General features: G+C 45.4%; 1 protein-coding gene across 13 annotated transcripts in view; it reads left to right on the forward strand.

The window, feature by feature from the left end:
• Nucleotides 1-18,917, forward strand: part of sulf2b (sulfatase 2b) — a 118,733-nt gene that overhangs the window by 79,781 nt on the left and 20,035 nt on the right. For all 13 annotated transcript variants that reach the window (XR_014871700.1, XM_085147235.1, XM_085147242.1 and 10 more), the window contains 6 exons: nt 5,220-5,370; nt 7,587-7,686; nt 8,241-8,316; nt 10,697-10,825; nt 18,134-18,190; nt 18,733-18,862. Coding sequence is in view for 12 of the 13 variants with exons in the window: in XM_085147235.1 (XP_085003361.1) it covers nt 5,220-5,370; nt 7,587-7,686; nt 8,241-8,316; nt 10,697-10,825; nt 18,134-18,190; nt 18,733-18,862 (643 nt within the window). In the remaining variant the exon portion in view is untranslated. The remainder of the gene's footprint in view (nt 1-5,219; nt 5,371-7,586; nt 7,687-8,240; nt 8,317-10,696; nt 10,826-18,133; nt 18,191-18,732; nt 18,863-18,917) is intronic.

Below are 18,917 nucleotides of genomic sequence, written 5' to 3' on the forward strand. Positions count from 1 at the left end.
TTCCAACGTAGGAAGTGTTACAAACAGCTGATCGGATCAGCAAAGCGTGTTTCTGGAATATCATGTTTTTGTTGCTGCAAGTGCTTTTTATGCAGTTTTTGCAAAGCTATATGTGGAAGGAAACTGTGACCGAGGACAAGCTGATGGCATAAGATGTAAGTACAACTCCTCCGGTTTCATATGCAAAAAAAATTATTGTGCTAGCTCACGTGGTTGCAGAGCTACAAGGATTTAAAGATAGTTACGCAAAACAGAGCGTGCCCGCTCTGACCGGTTTTAAAGGGTTAAACTGATAAGAACAGCAGTGAGATGCTTCCTGTTGTTGGTCACATCTCAGGAGGCTGACTGACCGGCTCCTCTTTACAGAAACTCTCTCAATCCTTCAGCTTTCTTGGCTGCTGTTCAGCAACTCCAAGCTTCAGCTGTCTGGACAAAGCCATGACCTTTATGTGCTTCTTCTTCAGTCACTGCTTTGTTGCCTTGGTGGCATGTTTTCGGTCACTGTCTTGCTGAAAGACTCATCAACTCATCTTCAGTGTTCTGGCTGAGGGAAGGAAGCTCTCGTCCAAGTTCAATCCATGCAGCTCCATCCTGCAGCCAAGTTGTCCTGTTAACAGAAGATCTGACGATGTCCTCACCTCCGTGCTTGACTGTGGTTGTCGTTTGCGCCGTCTTCCTTCAAACCCGGCACGTCCAGTTGGTGCCAACGAGCTCGATGCTGGTTTCCTCTAACCACACCACTTTCTTCCAAGCCTTCTCAATCATGCATTGTGTTACCAGTGGGGTTCATGGTGACTGTCGTCCCAACTGCCTTCAGATTATTAACAACCACCTTTCTCATGGTCATTCTCACCCTATGAGGCAAGACCTTGCATGGAGCACCAGACCCGGGGTGACTTATATTTTGTCCATTTGCAAATAATCTCACCAACCGTTGTCACCCTCTCACCAGGCTTCTTGCTGATGGCCGTGTAGTCCAGCGCTCCCCCGCCACGGACGGTTTAATGTCAGGCAATATTTTCATGGAGCCTTTAAGGTCTCGTGGATGATTACAACAAAATAAAATTATACGACAAAAACTGTGTTGTTTTGTAAATATAATAATAAACGTGAAGTCACTGTGTAATTGTGTAACTTTATTAGCAGCGTCCTCCTGAAATGCGCCAACAACACTGAGAGTAACGTCCTCCTCTCTGCCCCTTAATGCTCTCTGGTTGCTATGGTAACGTGTAAATATTTCTTTCAAAATAAAACACAACTACAACACAGGAAATGACCCAGGGACTCTGAGTTAACGATAAAAACCCTGAAAACCATAAATTTCACAGCCGAGCCTCAACTCTCGGTACCAAACGACTCACGGACCGGTCAAATTACAAATTCATGTTTTTCTATTTTAGAGATTAGTCCTCCTTTAAAATACGGTCATGCCATAAAGCAGGAAGTTGCTGTGAATCCAAAAAGCATGTGGGATGGTTCAGTTAAACCATGATCACAAAGAGAAGACGTATTTTTAGAAGAGCAATGTTCAGACTGTTCGGCACGTCGCTGGCTCGCTCACTTCACTCTTAGCCTAAACTCTTCTCGGGTGAGTCTGTAAGCAGCTTGTGGATCAGGCGTTGCTGCCTCACAGCCAGTAGACTTTTACAACCTGCTGGAGCTCATACAGTTTTTCATTTCTTCCATTTCCTGTTTTTCTCATTTAATTTCCTGTTGCTGCTGCAGCAGCTTTAGTAAATACAAGTCTTGTTCCTGATCAGTTCACATAACTTACCGAGACCTGACATCAGCACAGACATCGAGGAATTACTGCCAAGGTCTACAGGCCGAGTCTGAGGGCCTTCGTATTAAGTGATATTTCCTCTTGGAAAGTTAAGTGAAATAAAAATAACAAAAAAGAGATTCAAAGGACCAGAAATGGAGACAAACTGATCACAGAGACGTTAACCAGTGAAGACACAGTAATCACACGTGGATGTGGAAAGTTCTTGAAAGAAGCTTGAAGCAGATGAAACGTGGTTGCAGACTGAACGACCACAAGCTGACACAAAACAGCCGCAGAGAAACACACAAAGATGTTGGAGATGAGAAGGCACACAAAACGAAAACAAGGACGCAAAATGATACTAAAGGATTGCACAGAGTCTCAAAACGGCCACAAACACTTCAAATGGACTGAAAGGAGACACAAAAATAAAACAAATGGGTGCAAAACCACCACAAAGACACACAAAAGAAAAGTTCAACATAGACCGAAAACACATTTCTGTCATCTGTGGACCTTTTTTTCTTTGCATGCTGCTCAAGTGCCAACGTGTCATAATTCATCCTCGACCACAGATACAACAACACATCCAATCATCGTGGAGCAAAGTCGCTCACAGAGCTAACCTCGCTGTTACTGTAGAGCCGGGGGCGGCAACCTTTCTGATGATGAGGGCCATCTAAAGTCTCAGTGTGCCATGTGATTGCATTAGCTAATATTAATTAATAACGCTCTATATTAACAGTTACACACTATATAGAATTATATTTGTTCACAGATGTTTGCATGTTTGCGTTAGCATTCAGAGGCTACCTGAGGCCTCATGTGAGAGAAAATCTGCTCACACAGACATGTAGAGCCAAATACTGTCAATAAGGCCTCTGCAATGTTCTGAAGAGTTAAACTTGTCAGGTAGTGACGTCCAGCAGGTGAACATGCAGCTGCATGAACACGCACAGCTGTGGATTCCAGCTGCTTCGTAGTTCTGCAAAGTTTGACCCCACAGAGTCGAGCTTTTCAGTTCAATCAGCTGCATTTTGATGTCGCATTAACTCAGCCAGTTAATGTGAGACAAATCCAGCTGCTCATTAAAGCTTCTGGTTTGATCAGAGAAGAAAACATTGGTCCAAACGCCTGAAAGTCCTGAAAACACTTTGTGAATTCTGTCTTGAGTATTTGGATGTATCCGAGTATTTCCACGGTGCTGATGCTGCGCTGAGCCGACAGCTCCTGAAGCTTTTGAAGTGTTGAAATGTGGAAATTTCAACATCACTTGAAAAAACTACCAGCTAGCAACGTCCCTCTCACCAGTAGGCTAAGTTATTTTTAGCCAATTACAAGTTGAATCTGGTAGTTGGGGTTGTTAGCTAAGATACCGTCATTAAGAAGCAGCACAACTAATGTGTCTATGCAAGCTGATTTGCAATATGCACCGCTGGCTCGGCCATTTATTTTTTAATGCACCTTCTTAGATTAACTTCATTTTAACTAGAGACCGGCCCACCAGGTATTATAGGAAAAGCCATAAAGCCTTTGAATGAAAAGAGACGCAGTGGTGACAGTGATGTACAGTCTTGTTGGTATATGTATGATTTCTATACATTTTACGTCATACTAAAAACTTTGGTTGTAAGATTCAGATAATTATTTATTAAAAGCGAGACATTTTAAATAAGAATAAGAGAGAAAAGTATTTCTTTGTGCCCCCCTCTCCCTGTTAATGCCCTACCTGCCCCCCCTGGCAAAGCTTTGCTAGACCCGCCCCTGCACAGTTACCAGCTGTCAGCTGCTTAGAAAAGGATCCTGGTGTTATTTGTCTCTCAGAAACAGTTCATAACTTCAACTCATCCATGTCACCTAAAAGGTAAACCTGTTTCTCCATCACAGCTCTGATGATTCAGTAAGGACGTCTCCTGGTTTCATCTTCATGTTTCCCTCTCACCACATATCCAAACCATCATGACCAGCAGCTTTACAGCTGTGGCTCCAGCAAACATCAGCTGATACTAGAAATTAATATTAAATAAATTCTAACAACAGCTGATCAAGCTTAAACGTGCTGCTGTTGTTTAGCGCGACATCCGCTGGTTTCCTCTTTCTGGTGCAAAGTGGGCGATAAACAAACAAGAGAGACGATCAGCTGATCATTGATCAGTTTAATGATTGAAGTAGAAACAGGAGAGGGAGGGGGGAGAATGAGAGAGGAAGAGGCAGCTGTGCAGCAAAGACAGAATAAATCCAGCTTTGTGTCTTTTTCCATTCGAGCTGAAGTTCGGGACAAACTGCGTCCCCTCTCAGCTCAATATGAAACGCGTAATATTTTCTCTGAATGCAGAACGATTATGTTTTTTACGGGATGGTTGCCAACTCTACTAACTAACCTTATGAATAAAATAAAGTTCACTATCAGTAACATCATAGCACCACCCAGCTGTATAGAAACTCCGTCATGCTAGCTCACGCAGTACGAGTTATTGTAACTGACTGTAAAAAGACAGCACAACGAAAATAAACTCCACCTAAACTTGGTTTATATCTGACCAGATAGACTGCAGGTCATAACTTCTTACCTGAAGTTCAGTTCACACTTGGACCGGCTTCCACCTCAGGTCTTTCCTCCTCCTGCCTCCCCTTTCCCTCATCCACCTGCTGGCCTCTGTGGAAGCTCCGCCACAGCCACCACTAAACAACTGAGTTATTTTTACACATCGGCCAATCCACCACCTTTCATTGTTTATACCGTTACAAAAAATAAATAAATAAAAAAAAAAATCATCAGCCCACTGGGCAAATGCCCGGTATGCCCGATGGCCAGTCCAGCTATGGTCATGCCTTCAGTTAACCCTTCGCGTGCCAGCTGTGGCAACCCAGGGTTGCCGACCCCTGCTGTAGAAAGTGTGTGTCAGTTGCACAGCTTTACACTGTGATTTACACATATATACGACTTTGCACAGTTTGTCTTTGAGTCGGTATTTTGTTGGAAGTCAGTCGTTTCGTGATGTCAGTGATTAGTAGAGATGGCACGATACCGATACGTAATATCGGATCGGTCCATCTCTAGTGATTAGTGGACTCCATTTCTCAGAAGCTGGGATTGGAAGTACTTCGGGGGAGGAAAGCCTCAAATTCGTGATCATTATGCTTGGATTTGTCTGGAAAATCCATCCTGTATCTTTCACATAGAGGTTTCTCCACAAGATGTTCGAGGCGAGCGAGAGTCAGTCTCGTGATTAAACTTATAATACAATCTGTTAACACACTGGAAAAAGCAGAACAGAGCACATTTAAAGCACTCGCAGCACCATGACGTTGCTCTGATATACAGAGCGTTGGTTGTAAACGCTGCTATCACAGACTATCCAAAGCCAGATCGTCTTTTCAGCACAAATAACTCAGGATTTACCCACCGCTCCACCTGTCTCATCTCCTTTCCTGTCACTGTTCTTCTCACCAGTACTCCCAGTTATAACTACGCGCCGAACCCAGATAAGCACTGGATCATGCGTTACACCGGCCCCATGAAGCCCATTCACATGGAGTTCACCAACATGCTGCAGAGGAAACGGCTGCAGACGCTTCTGTCTGTGGACGACAGCGTGGAGAAGGTGGGCACTAACACACACACACGTCTGGTATTGCTATCCTCGTGGAGACATGTCATTGACCCTGACGCTTACCCTAACCAGAACCTAATTGTAACCCAGACACTAAAACCACATTTTGAGTGTGAAAAATGTGATTTATGCACGGCTGTGGCGCTGGCCTGACCTCCACAAGAATGAACTAAAGCATGTCAAATTCTGCCAGTATGCTTTTGACCTCAAGTATGACTGCGTGTGCGTCAACCCCTACCATTATGAGAGGGTGGTGTCACCAGGCATCGTTGGTCTCAGCCTTCAAAATACAGCTGCATCGAGTGGACTAATCAAAGAAGAATACATCCCTGATTGTATACAGATGGACCTTCCGCCTGGTATGCCTCTGTCCGACCACCAAGCAGCTCCAGACCACTATAGTCCCCTTCTGCCCCCTTCTGAACCCCATGGCCCCCCATCTGTTACCAGATACTCTGGGGGGACGGGACCAAAATCCAGGTCCCCACAGGGGCTGTTGGTCCCCACAAGGATAGCAAATGTCAGATTTTGACCGGAACACACACACAAACAGCTACACACTTGGAAAAAGATAGCTTGTGTTATTAGGCAAGGCAAGTTTATTTATACAGCACAATTCAACAACAAGGTGATTCAAAGTGCTTTACAGAGACATTAAAAAACAAAAACAATAAAAAGCAGGATTTAAAATTGATTAAAAAACAGATAAAATCAGTAGTTAAAATGTAAGTTTTGAAATTTAAGCTTGAAAGTGTGGATTTGGTGCTTTATTCAAATGCAGCTGAGAACAGGTGAGTCTTCAACCTGGATTTAAATAAACTGAGTGTTTCAGCTGATCTGAGGCTTTCTGGGAGTTTGTTCCAGATATAAGGAGCATAAAAGCTGAATGCAGCTTCTCCGTGTCTGGTTCTGACTCTGGGAGCTGATGAAAAACCGGATCCAGATGACCTGAGGGATCTGGAAGGTTCATACTGGGTCAGGAGGTCACTGATGTATTTTGGTCCTAAACCATTCAGAGCTTTATAGACCAGCATCAGAACTTTAAAGTCTATCCTCTGATGGACAGGCAGCCAGTGTAAAGACCTCAGAGCTGGACTGATGTGGTCCACTGTTTTGGTCTTAGTGAGGACTCGAGCAGCAGAGCTCTGAATGAGCTGTAGTTGTCTGACTGATTTTTAGGTAGACCTGTAAAGATGCTGTTACAGTAATCAAGCCTACTAAAGATGAATGCATGGACTAGTTTTTCCAGGTCCTGTTGAGACATCAGATCTTTTATCCTTGAAATATTCTTGAGGTGATAGTAAGCTGATTTTGTTATTGTCTTAATGTGTTTTTCTAAGTTTAGGTCTGCATCCATCACTACACCCACATTTCTCTCCTGGTTTGTGGTTTTTAGGTGTAGAGATTGAAGTTCTCTGGTGACCTGTAATCGTTTTTCTTTGGCTCCAAACACTATTACTTCAGTTTGTTTTTGTTTAGCTGGAGAAAATTGTGGCACAACCAGTTATTAATTTCCTCAATGCATTTACCAAGAGCCTGTACAGGGCCTCGGTCTCCTGCTGACATTGTGATATATATTTGTGTGTCATCTGCATAGCTGTGATAGTTTATGTTGTTGTTCTTTATAATCTGTGCCAGTGGGAGCATGTAAATGTTAAACAGAAGGGGTCCCAAGATGGAACCTTGGGGAACTCCACATGTGATACTTGTCTGCTCAGATGTGAAGTTACCTGTTGATACAAAGTATTTCCTGTTTTCTAAGTATGTTTTGAACCAGTTTAGTACAGTTCCTGAAAGACCTGCCCAGTTCTCCAGTCGTTTGAGTAATTAGCCTAGCGGTTAGCACCTTTCCAGGCTATTGAGGCTGTTCGGTGCCCAGATACTGTAATCAGGCTTCAGGCTGTGTGTAGGCCACAGACACACGGAGCACTGAAGATACGGTAACTATAAAAATGTTGCTGTTTCTGTTAAGAACACTTTAGTCCTAATGATCTATAAGTGTCCAGAAGCTATCGCAGGTAAGCTCATACGGAAAAAAGGGAAAAAGAAAAGAAGCAAAGCATTTAAAGAGCAAAGAGAGGAAGCGTCCACACTCACAAAAGTGAGTCAGGTTTGGTGGAAGTGTGAACAGATAAAAGATGACCAGTGTGCAAAATCACTCCGTTTTTTTTAAGCCACAGACTGAAATGGTGTTGTTTGTTTCTCAGCTGTATAACATGCTGGTGGAGACGGGCGAGTTGGAAAACACCTACATCATCTACACGTCAGATCACGGCTACCACATCGGCCAGTTCGGCCTCGTTAAAGGTACGAACAGAGAATAAGGTTGTTGTGTCTGCCTGGTTCTTTTTCTGCTGATGGAAGAAAGAATTTGTGATTATTTTTATAACTGATTAAACGTGATTATCGTCTGGAAACATCCTGATTTGTGATTTAAAGGATTTTTAGATTTTTTTTTAGTAGGAAAACAGCTGCAGTGGAGGGAGGAACACTGTGAGATGTGTGCCAGACTCATTTTAAGAATGAATCTCCAGCAGATGAAACAGCATTATGTACAAAATAAACAGCGAAACAGCACAAATTCTAAGAGTCTGGAAATTGGACAATCGCTCTTTGTGAGTACAGGCTGAACAGCAAACAGGATTTCAGATGCACGTAAAGAACATCTGAAGAATCCAAGATAATAAAATGTTTGAGTTTAAAGGAACAAATGTTTTGTGTTCATCAGAAAACTGTGCTGAGCATGAAGATAACGTCAGAACGTGACAGCAAAACACACCTGTGTGTGCGAGCTTCAGTGTCACCAGCTCAGCTACAAATGACAGCATTAATAACGTGTGTGTGTGTGTGTGTGTCTCCAGGTAAATCTATGCCGTACGAGTTTGACATCAGAGTCCCGTTCTACATCAGAGGACCTAACGTGGAGCAGGGCAGCATGTAAGCACACACACCTCAACAACAACTCACTGCACAAAGGCGCCGCCGATCCTCTGAACTCAGTAATAACTTTAAACGTTACTTTGTGACCACAGCAATCGCAAGAAGAGTTTTAGTGCACCACCCTCTATTTTCACAGACTCCACCTCCCACATGCCAGCTGGTTAGGAAAGTCACATTTTCCCCATGCAACCTACATGTCAGGGGCTCTCTGAGGCCCGAGGTCACCTTCCCACGCACCTGTGGACCCTTCCTGACCACCTGCATGTGCACATTTACAAGCAAACATCAGCTTCTTTGTCAGACTGATATTCAGGTAGAAATCTGGTGATGAGAGCTGGCTCTCCATCACACACCAAACAGTCATTTTCAGGTAATGAATCATTACCAGCCACTCAAACTGTGGCGCACACCATCATGTCCCAGCAGACGGACTTGTATGATTTGTTTTTAAAGAGCATCTCGTCAAATAATACATGTTAATACATAATACATGTTTTTTGCAGCCCAATTAAATGTACAGAAGCTATCAGCATCGTCTCTGCTTCATTGGAGTCGTTCCTTTTTTAAATTCCTGTTCTTGTTTCGAGCAGCAAACAAACCCTCAGTGCTCAGCACCACATGGTGGATGCAAGGGAAGAGAAGCTGATGGAGCGTGTACAAAAACCTGCTGGTTTTGGTCTCCACCACGAGCGTACAGGCTGCTTTAAAACATCTCAGAACCAAAAATATAAAGAATCTGTGGAGACGTGAAGCAGCAGAAAGATGGTATCCATGAAAAATATGACAGCACTGTTTTCTTCAGAGTGCTACTGTGTGCGTTTGTGTGTGTCAAATTGAATTACCACAGTCAGAGCGGTTCCACGAGATGATCACGGGTTCAGGGCGAGAGTTTCTTTCCCTTCTTCGGAGCAGACGTTACTGAGATAAAAAACACTTTGTTTGCAATACTTCACAATAAATGTCCCCGTGAACTTTCCCCCCTGCTCTCCAAACCAAACACAAGTCTGTGCTTTAAAAGCTCTTGGGTCTGTTTTGCCTTCAGCAATTTGCTTTTAAAATATCAGCACAAAGCAAGATGGGACGAGTAATTTGTCCTTTTTTAACATTTTCCATTATGTGTATTTTTTTTAATCGTCTGCTGTTCTGCTTCAGCAGCAAACACCGTTTTCATGGTGGAAGATTTCACTTAAAAGGTTTTGAGGTATAACAAAAAAACAAAGGGCTCGTCAAATAAATGAGCCCTAGTAATTTAAGAAGATCTGACTGTGTGTGTGTGTGTGTGTGTGTGTGTGTGTGTGTGTGTGTGTGTGTGTGTGTGCATGTTTAGATATCTTTGTGAGGACAGAAAAATTGGCATGCTTGTGGGGACCATTAGTCACTTATGGGGACACAATGCCCGTCCCCACGAGTTTGAGCATTTTGAGGCTGAAAATGTGGTTTTAGTGTCAGAGTTACATTTATGTTGTGGTTGGGTTTAAGCTGAAGGTTAGGCACTGATTTTAGATGGTTAGCTTAATCAGCTAGCATTATGTCAATGAGATGTCCTCACTAAGATAGCAAAACGAAAGTGTGTGTGTGTGTGTGTGTGCACGGCTGTAATAAAACCATGTATGATGCATCACATTTAATTAAATTCAATTCAATTTTATTTATATAGCGCCAAATCACAACAAAAGTCGCCTCAAGGCGCTTCATAGATACAGAGAAAAACCCAACAATCATATGACCCCCTATGAGCAGCACTTTGGCGACAGTGGGAAGGAAAAACTCCCTTTTAACAGGAAGAAACCTCCAGCAGAACCAGGCTCAGGGAGGGGCGGGGCCATCTGCTGTGATTGGTTGGGGTGAGAGAAGGAAGACAGGATAAAGACATGCTGTGGAAGAGAGACAGAGATTAATAACAGATATGATTCAATACAGAGAGGTCTGTTAATACATAGTGAGTGAAAAAGGTGACTGGAAAGGAAAAACTCAATGCATCATGGGAATCCCCCGGCAGCCTACGTCTATTGCAGCATAACTAAGGGAGGATTCAGGGTCACCTGGTCCAGCCCTAACTATATGCTTTAGCAAAAAGGAAAGTTTGAAGCCTAATCTTGAAAGTAGAGATAGTGTCTGTCTCCTGAATCCAAACTGGAAGCTGGTTCCACAGAAGAGGGGCCTGAAAACTGAAGGCTCTGCCTCCCATTCTACTTTTAAATACTCTAGGAATGAATGTCACAAGAAAATTGAAGCCCTGTTTTGGTAAAAACGAGACACTTATTAAAGTCTTGTTAACAGTTTCTTTTTCGGATTTCGTTATGACAGCATGAAGCTAAAACAGACACACACGTATAATAAAATAAGCGCTCATACTCTGTTTGCATGTTTGTGTCAGTAACCCTCACATGGTCCTAAACATCGATCTGGCTCCGACCATCCTGGACATCGCTGGCGTCGACACGCCTCCAGATATGGACGGAAAGTCGATAATGAGTCTGCTGGACACAGACAAACCTGCCAACAGGTACGCACACACACACACACACACACACACCTAAATGCCAGATTGTTAAAGCATTTCACTTCCTTGTTTTGTAACCATCTGAAGGAGCTGTTGCGTCACCATCTTCCAGCTAAGATGCTCTTTAACCATCTGAGCGCTCAAAGAGCTTCTAAATAAATAAACAGTAGTTTTTTCATGCCATTAATCATCCTAAACACACAAACCATTAAACACAGATTGAAGTTCATTTCTCAGAGTTCACAGTGAGGTAATCAGCTGCTTGTTGAAAACAGAGGTCAGAGAACAGAGACGCATCACCAGTATGTAAATCATCCTCCTGCAGAGAGTCGTCGGAGCAGCAGGGCGTCTCTCAACTGTAACGACCTCATTTAAACTCCTGGTTGCGCCGCTATTCGGCAGCACAAAGAGCCATCTGGTTCGCCTGGAGCGAGAGAAATATTCTATTAATATTTATAATGATCAGAGCGTCAACAAAGGCAAACATAAAGGTCAAGAGGTCGGAACAAACAGGAAAGCGTTTCGGGGTGCTGTCAAACCCGCCGAGCTGAGACGGAAGGATTTTGCACACAGGGTCGCGGTTTAGTGCCGATAACCTAAACTGGTGATTATTTCATCTCCATACACCCTCCTGTGAGGACTCATGACACCAAATGTGGATTCATCCATCAGTAAAAATAGTCCCCAACTACAGGAATGTGATTGGTAAACGGACCGTGACCATCTGTGTAGGAAACATCGGAGCTGTTTTTAATGAATGAAACTATATCGGTTTGTCTTCACTGAGAACCGCTTCACTCTGTGTTGCTCACAATAAGTTGTACGAGCTGTCAGGTCAATGGAAACAATCCATTTGGTGCTCAAGTCAATTGTAAATGACTTCATTAGGTAAGTTAGAGGTGACTGGACTTATTCTGTGAGTGGCTTCTTCCTTCTAAAGCTGTTTTCCTTTCCTACTGTGGATGGGAGATCTTGAGGTGCACTTGCTAGAAAGTAGATAAACTACACCAGCGTGAGAGTCTCAATCACCTCTAATGATGAATGATTTAGTCTGGTTTAATTAGTGGACGGATATCAGCTGAGCAGCTAAAATGTAATTAAGTCTCTGCAGACCTAGAGCTAAATGAAGCCCTGAGGGACGGGAGGGATGGACGGAGGGAGGGAGGGATGGACGGAGGGATGAGGGAGGGAGGGATGGATGGATGGATGGATGGATGGATGGATGGAGGGATGGATGGAGGGAGGGATGGATGGAGGGATGGATGGAGGGAGGGATGAATGGAGGGATGGATGGATGGATGGAGGGAGGGAGGGATGGACGGAGGGATGATGGATGGATGGATGGATGGAGGGATGGATGGAGGGAGGGAGGGAGGGATGGATGGATGGATGGATGGACGGAGGGGGGATGGACGGAGGGAGGGAGGGAGGGAGGGAGGGAGGGAGGGATGGACGGATGGAGGGAGGGAGGGAGGGATGGACGGAGGGATGGACAGAGGGAGGGATGGACGGAGGGAGGGAGGGAGGAGGGAGGGATGGATGGACGGAGGGAGGGATGATGGATGGATGGACGGACGGACGGAGGGATGATGGAGGGAGGGAGGGATGGAGGGATGGACGGATGGATGGATGGAGGGAGGGGGGGATGGACGGAGGGAGGGAGGGAGGGATGGAGGGATAAATGGAGGGAGGGATGGACGGAGGGAGGGAGGGATGGACGGATGGATGGATGGACGGAGGGGGGATGGACGGAGGGAGGGAGGGATGGATGGATGGACGGACGGACGGACGGAGGGAGGGATGGATGGATGGATGGACGGACGGACGGACGGACGGACGGAGGGAGGGAGGGAGGGAGGGAGGGATGGATGGAGGGAGGGAGGGAGGGAGGGACGGATGGATGCATGGAGGGAGGGGGGATGGACGGAGGGAGGGAGGGAGGGATGGAGGGATAAATGGACGGAGGGAGGGATGGATGGATGGACGGAGGGAGGGAGGGAGGGATGGACGGAGGGAGGGAGGGAGGGAGGGAGGGATAAATGGAGGGAGGGATGGACGGAGGGAGGGAGGGATGGACGGATGGATGGATGGACGGAGGGGGGACGGACGGAGGGAGGGAGGGATGGATGGAGGGAGGGAGGGATGGATGGATGGATGGAGGGAGGGGGGATGGACGGAGGGAGGGAGGGAGGGATGGAGGGATAAATGGACGGAGGGAGGGATGGCTGGATGGACGGAGGGAGGGAGGGATGGATGGATGGACGGACGGAGGGAGGGATGGATGGACGGACGGAGGGAGGGATGGATGGACGGATGGAGGGATGGATGAGCGGAGGGAGGGAGGGATGGATGGATGGATGGAGGGAGGGATGGATGGATGGACGGACGGACGGACGGACGGAGGGAGGGAGGGGAGGGAGGGAGGGATGGATGGAGGGAGGGAGGGAGGGAGGGACGGATGGATGCATGGAGGGAGGGGGATGGACGGAGGGAGGGAGGGAGGGATGGAGGGATAAATGGACGGAGGGAGGGATGGATGGATGGACGGAGGGAGGGAGGGAGGGATGGACGGAGGGAGGGAGGGAGGGAGGGAGGGATAAATGGAGGGAGGGATGGACGGAGGGAGGGAGGGATGGACGGATGGATGGATGGACGGAGGGGGGACGGACGGAGGGAGGGAGGGATGGATGGAGGGAGGGAGGGATGGATGGATGGATGGAGGGAGGGGGGATGGACGGAGGGAGGAGGGAGGGATGGAGGGATAAATGGACGGAGGGAGGGATGGCTGGATGGACGGAGGGAGGGAGGGATGGATGGATGGACGGACGGAGGGAGGGATGGATGGACGGACGGAGGGAGGGATGGATGGACGGATGGAGGGATGGATGAGCGGAGGGAGGGAGGGATGGATGGATGGATGGAGGGAGGGATGGATGGATGGATGGATGGAGGGAGGGATGGATGGATGGAGGGAGGGATGGATGGAGGGAGGGATGGATGGATGGATGGATGGAGGGAGGGATGGATGGACCTGAGTTTCAGTAAACTGCACAGGTTCACGAGGGTTCGAGTAGTAAAGGTTTTTGAGGTCAGGTCAGGTCAGAGACTTGGGGGATGTTGCAGCTGAAGGAGGACAATAGTTCAGAAATTAAAGTCTTCTAAAACATTGTCCGTACAAGCAGAAATGCTGTTTGTCTTTTTTCCGGTTAAACATGTTGTGATGCAGCCGTATCTTTGTGTTTTTCATGTTGTTGAATTCAAATCAAACCAGATATGTGTCTTTAAACTTGAAACGCAGCGTTTTTAGCTGTACTCTCAGTTCTGCAGCACACCGAAGCCTCTGAGGATATCTGTCTGAACATTTGAATAGAGTCGAACTTTACAGCAGCTGTTCCCTTTTTCTTGTCTGTGAGGTACAGAGGAAACACCAACAGTAGCTGAAAGACTGATTACAGAGAGTTTATTCAGAATAATGGACTGATTCTGTGCAGATTCTCCCAGAACAGTCTGCTCTTTGCAGTTAGGAGAATTAAACCAGACTCGCCTTGCAGCAGCTAACAGCTCACAACAAGCACATGATTATAGATTCTAGGTGTTTTTCAGGAGCAGCACAGGACAAAACAGTGACTGATAGCAGTTTACAGCCAACAAATAAAGAAAGAGGGTCCTGTTGTGCTACAAACATGAGAACAGATACTGTGCAGGCATTTACAGATAGTTTAGTCTTCCACGCTGCAGCTCCTGTTGACCAAAAATAATCATATTTTTATTTGTGCCAGTTTATTGTTGACCTGGACTTCATCTGACTGTGGTAACGTGTTTGCTTGTTAAACAATAGCAGTGTAGTGAAAAGGCGTTTGATGTTTTCCATCAATCCATTTCCTTCTGCTTAGCCAGTTCAGACTCGTAGATGGGCAGAAGTGGAACACCAGTCTGTCACGGTCTGCTATAATGGCAATGATAGTATCGACAGCTGCACTGGAGAGCCAACAAGAAGACAGCCCCCTGATAACGAGGGTGCATTTGGTGAAATGGGTCTGTTCTGGATCCTTTACTGCTGAAATCTGCAGGCAGGAAGAGCAACAGAAAGACATCCAGCACATGTGAGCAGACTTCAGCAGCTGTACAGTCACAGATGCAGCATGAAAAAGCAGGTGTGGGTATGGTTGCAAAGCAGCTTGCAGATGTGTAGTACCTGTGGGCAGGTTAAAGCAGTGTACCGGCTGCTGCTGCGAGCTCTCCACAGTTCCTTTCACAGTTTTATTCAAACATTACTTTTCACACAGTCTCTGACTCTGTGTCCTGCTGTGCTGCACTGGCTCTCAGACTCACCGCTGAGCATCTCCTGTCTCTCATCTGCTACAATCTCCATGCTGCCGGGGGAGGGGTTAATTAGACGTCCCCAGCAGGCGTCCCACCCTCCTCATCAGACACACTGCTCTACCTCTGCTTCCTGCGACTGAGCCTAGAAACCACAACCCGCCTCCACAAGCCGCTTAAATAGCGTGCCCTGTATAAGACAGCCAATTAGATGCTTTAAAGGGTATTAGCAGCGCCATCAGCTGATGTGGGCTGACCCCGAGGTCAGCTGATTTGCCACAGCTGAGTTGGCCTTCATGGTCTGCCTGAGCTAACACCAGGATCAGTGTTATGCTGTTTTTCACGTATAAAAAGAAACTAAATGATAAAAATTGTTTAAAATAAGGATGTTGGGAATTTGACAACAATGCCTGGACCGGAATGCTTCTGAACGTGCCCAACTCTGCCCGGAGCAGACACACAACAGGCCGGAGGGATTTTGTCTGTGAACTCGCTGTGGCCTCAGACGTGAGGCGACTCGACAGCTCTGCTCCCACTTGTTGCTTCCATGTCTTTAAACCATTGTGAACAGCAGAGAATCGGTGGATAAAGGTGCTGTCCTTCAGGTCACCAGCAGCTTCTTAATAGTTACACTTAGATTTAGTTCTCTGACTTTTTACAGACTTTCTACATGTTTTCACATAAGAAACAAAAATCTTATGAGCTCCGTTTGGCCAGGGTGTGTTTAGCATCTCCCAGCTAGTGATGCGCGATTCATGAACGAATCGTTCAATACTCGAGAATCACTTTACTGACTCATGAATCATGATTCACAAGCTCAACTGACTCATCCCTGTTGCTGTTAGCAGCAATGTATCTAGCTTATAATTAAAATTGTGGAGAAAAACACAACATCCAGTATCTTAACAAAATCATTTCTGCTCTGAACTGGAAGAAAAAACCCTGAGTAGAAGCTCACATCAAGAAAATAGCTCCTCGGTGCTAACAGTAGCATCGCTCTGCTAACATGCTAACAGCACATTTGAGCTACTCACCCCCTCCCTCCTGGCCAGTGTTGCCAACTCCTCAGTAAGGAAAATCGCTATTGGCTGTCCTAAAAGTCGCTAGAAGTCGCTAAATGACGTCATCACCTAATTTGCATAATTGGTCATGCTAATGTAATTGTAACCTACGTTGTTGGAGAGAGAAATAACATCGTGGAAGAGACATAAAGTGAGTAAAAAAACGTCCTAAATGCATTTAGAATTTATTTAGAACTACAAATTTAATTTCTTTTAGCAATTATTGTTTTTTAATGTCACAATTCCAAACCTGCTCCTTTATCCGGGCAAAAGTGACCCGAAATTGGCACTCTGGTGGAGTTACTTTGTGTGTGTTTATAAGTAGTTTTAAACCTTGTGATCCACAAAACAGCATAACAGTAAAAGAAGAACTGACTGCGTTACAGTCAGTGGGGGAGCAGAGGCTTCGCTCATGCGCGATTCATTTGCCGTTTGGACGCACAGGTGTGAACGTCTCCTGCCCTGATAGCAGCTGGGGGAGGACTATCCTCCACCCGTGAGCACTTTGGCACGGGTGAGGCGCCCACGGCAGCACCGCTGCTTGTTGAGAGTAAGAGCGATATGCGTTTTCACGTCAAAAAGTCGTCATAAATAAGTCTCCAATAATACCAGAAAAAGTCGCCAGATTTGTCGCTAGTCGCTTTTTAGAAAAAGAGTCGCTAAGGGGGTCTGAAAACTCGCTAAATATAGCGACAAAGTCGCTAAGTTGGCAACACTGCTCCTGGCTCACAGCTTCTTCTTCTTCTTGGTTGGCAACCAATGTTAAGGCGCATTACCGCCCCCTGGCTCACAGCTCAGTGGACATTTAGATGAGAAAATATATATTTAACACATTTAAGGAAAATACTAATAAAATATAAAATAAAATAAAATAAAATAAAATAAAATAAAATAAAACAAAACAAAACAAAACAAAATTAAATTAAATTAAAAATAAATAAATGTTTATTAAGCAATTTTGATAGGAAATTGCTTAATTTTAGAAATGTTTTTGCTCTTTTTTGCTCTATAAAATAGTTGTTTTCTTTTAGAATCATTCATCTTAGCAGTAGGATTTACATGAAAAGAGAAACAAATTAAGTTTGAGTGAAAATGTACATTTTTTGCACTCTCTGGTCGACTGACTCAGTGAAAAAACCCGATTCACTTTGGTGAGTGACTCATTAAAACTCGATTCAGTAAAAAGAATCAAATTTACCATCACTACTCCCAGCTTGTGGCTAAAGTTCAACCCAACCCTAAACCTAAGCGCTGCGCTGGCAACTGGTTTGGATGTTAAAGGTAAAACTAAAAAAATCCAAATATTTAGTTGTTTGCTGTCATATTGGAAACTTAAATGAGCCCTTCTTCAGTGTGTTTCAAACTTTGGAGACAAGCTTTTACATCGAGCAGCAACATTTTCCACCGCCTTTGTGTGTAAATCCTCGTCGCAGCCTCATTATTATGTTTGTGTCTTTCTGTGCTGTTTATTCTGTGAATCAGTCGAGACGAAGACGACTGGAAAAAGTCCTGCAGTCGTTTCCACTGCGGTTGTTCTTTTAAGTGTAGGAGGAAAATCAAAATGTTGTTCCTGAAAGTTAACGTTACAAACATCCCAGAATAGAAACCAGATGGAGTCGCGCGCTTAATGAGGGGATAAATGTGTGTAATGTTCAATGATTTGAACTGAAATGAACTCGCTGCTCCTGACGTGGCCGTGAGAGGAGCTCCAGCCCGAAGTTTAGGGGTGTAAAATGAAGCAGCGATGCACATTTAGCAGCTCGTTCAGACGCCGCTTCAGTAAAGGCAGTCGTGCTTAATGAGTCGACGTGAAAAAAGAAGAAGGTGAGGTGAGGTGAAGACAGGCGGAGGTGCGACAGTGTTGGTTGTGGGTTAAAAATAGCAGAAGTGCAGGAATTCTGATTCTCGCTGTTTTCATCCTCTTCCTCAGGTTTCAAGTGAACAAGAAGCCGAAGGTGTGGAGAGACTCGTTCCTGGTGGAGAGAGGGTAAAGACGACACATCGCTGCTGCTGCTGCTGCTGCTTGGGAAAATATAACACATAACAGTGCAGAGTGTAACACAGCAGCTGCTCTCACTGCTGGGAAAACACGGCAGCTAGAACTGCTGTCCCTGAGTCATGGACGTGCAGCCGGTGTCGTCCACCCGGTGGAAGCAGATCTGCTCGATGATGTTTGGTTAATTAGTAAAAAGTGTTTACATAATAACTCAGACAGATATTAATCACAGCTTAAACACATCATTAAGCTTTGATTCAGTCAAATATTCTTCTAACGGAGGGCTAAAGGTTAACTCTCAGCTTTTAAAAGTTTGTAAAGAACTCTCGAGTGAGTCGCTCGCTGGCTTCGTCTCCGTGGCAGCGACCCTACGCTCGAGGCCATCGAAGCATTTACACAGAAAAAAACAGATTTCTTGATTCAGGCAGAAGAAATGCATAAATAAAAAATGCCAAAATAAACTTTTATTAACTTTGACTCATGAATTCATTAAACATGCAGATTTCCTCCCTGCTTGTTTGACGTTTTTACAGGAAGCTGCTCCACCAGGTCGTCGAAGGTAAGGAAGTATCGCAGGAGGAGAACTTCCTGCCCAAACGCCAACGAGTGAAAGACCTCTGTCAGAGAGCCGAGTACCAGACGCCCTGCCAGCAGACGGGACAGGTACAGTACGACTCCTGATTCGTTTACTCCTCGACTCCTGATCGAACTCCTCCCA

The sequence above is a fragment of the Neolamprologus multifasciatus genome, chromosome 20, assembly GCF_963576455.1.
Source record: "Neolamprologus multifasciatus chromosome 20, fNeoMul1.2, whole genome shotgun sequence".
In the NCBI taxonomy this organism is placed as follows: Eukaryota; Metazoa; Chordata; class Actinopteri; order Cichliformes; family Cichlidae; genus Neolamprologus; species Neolamprologus multifasciatus.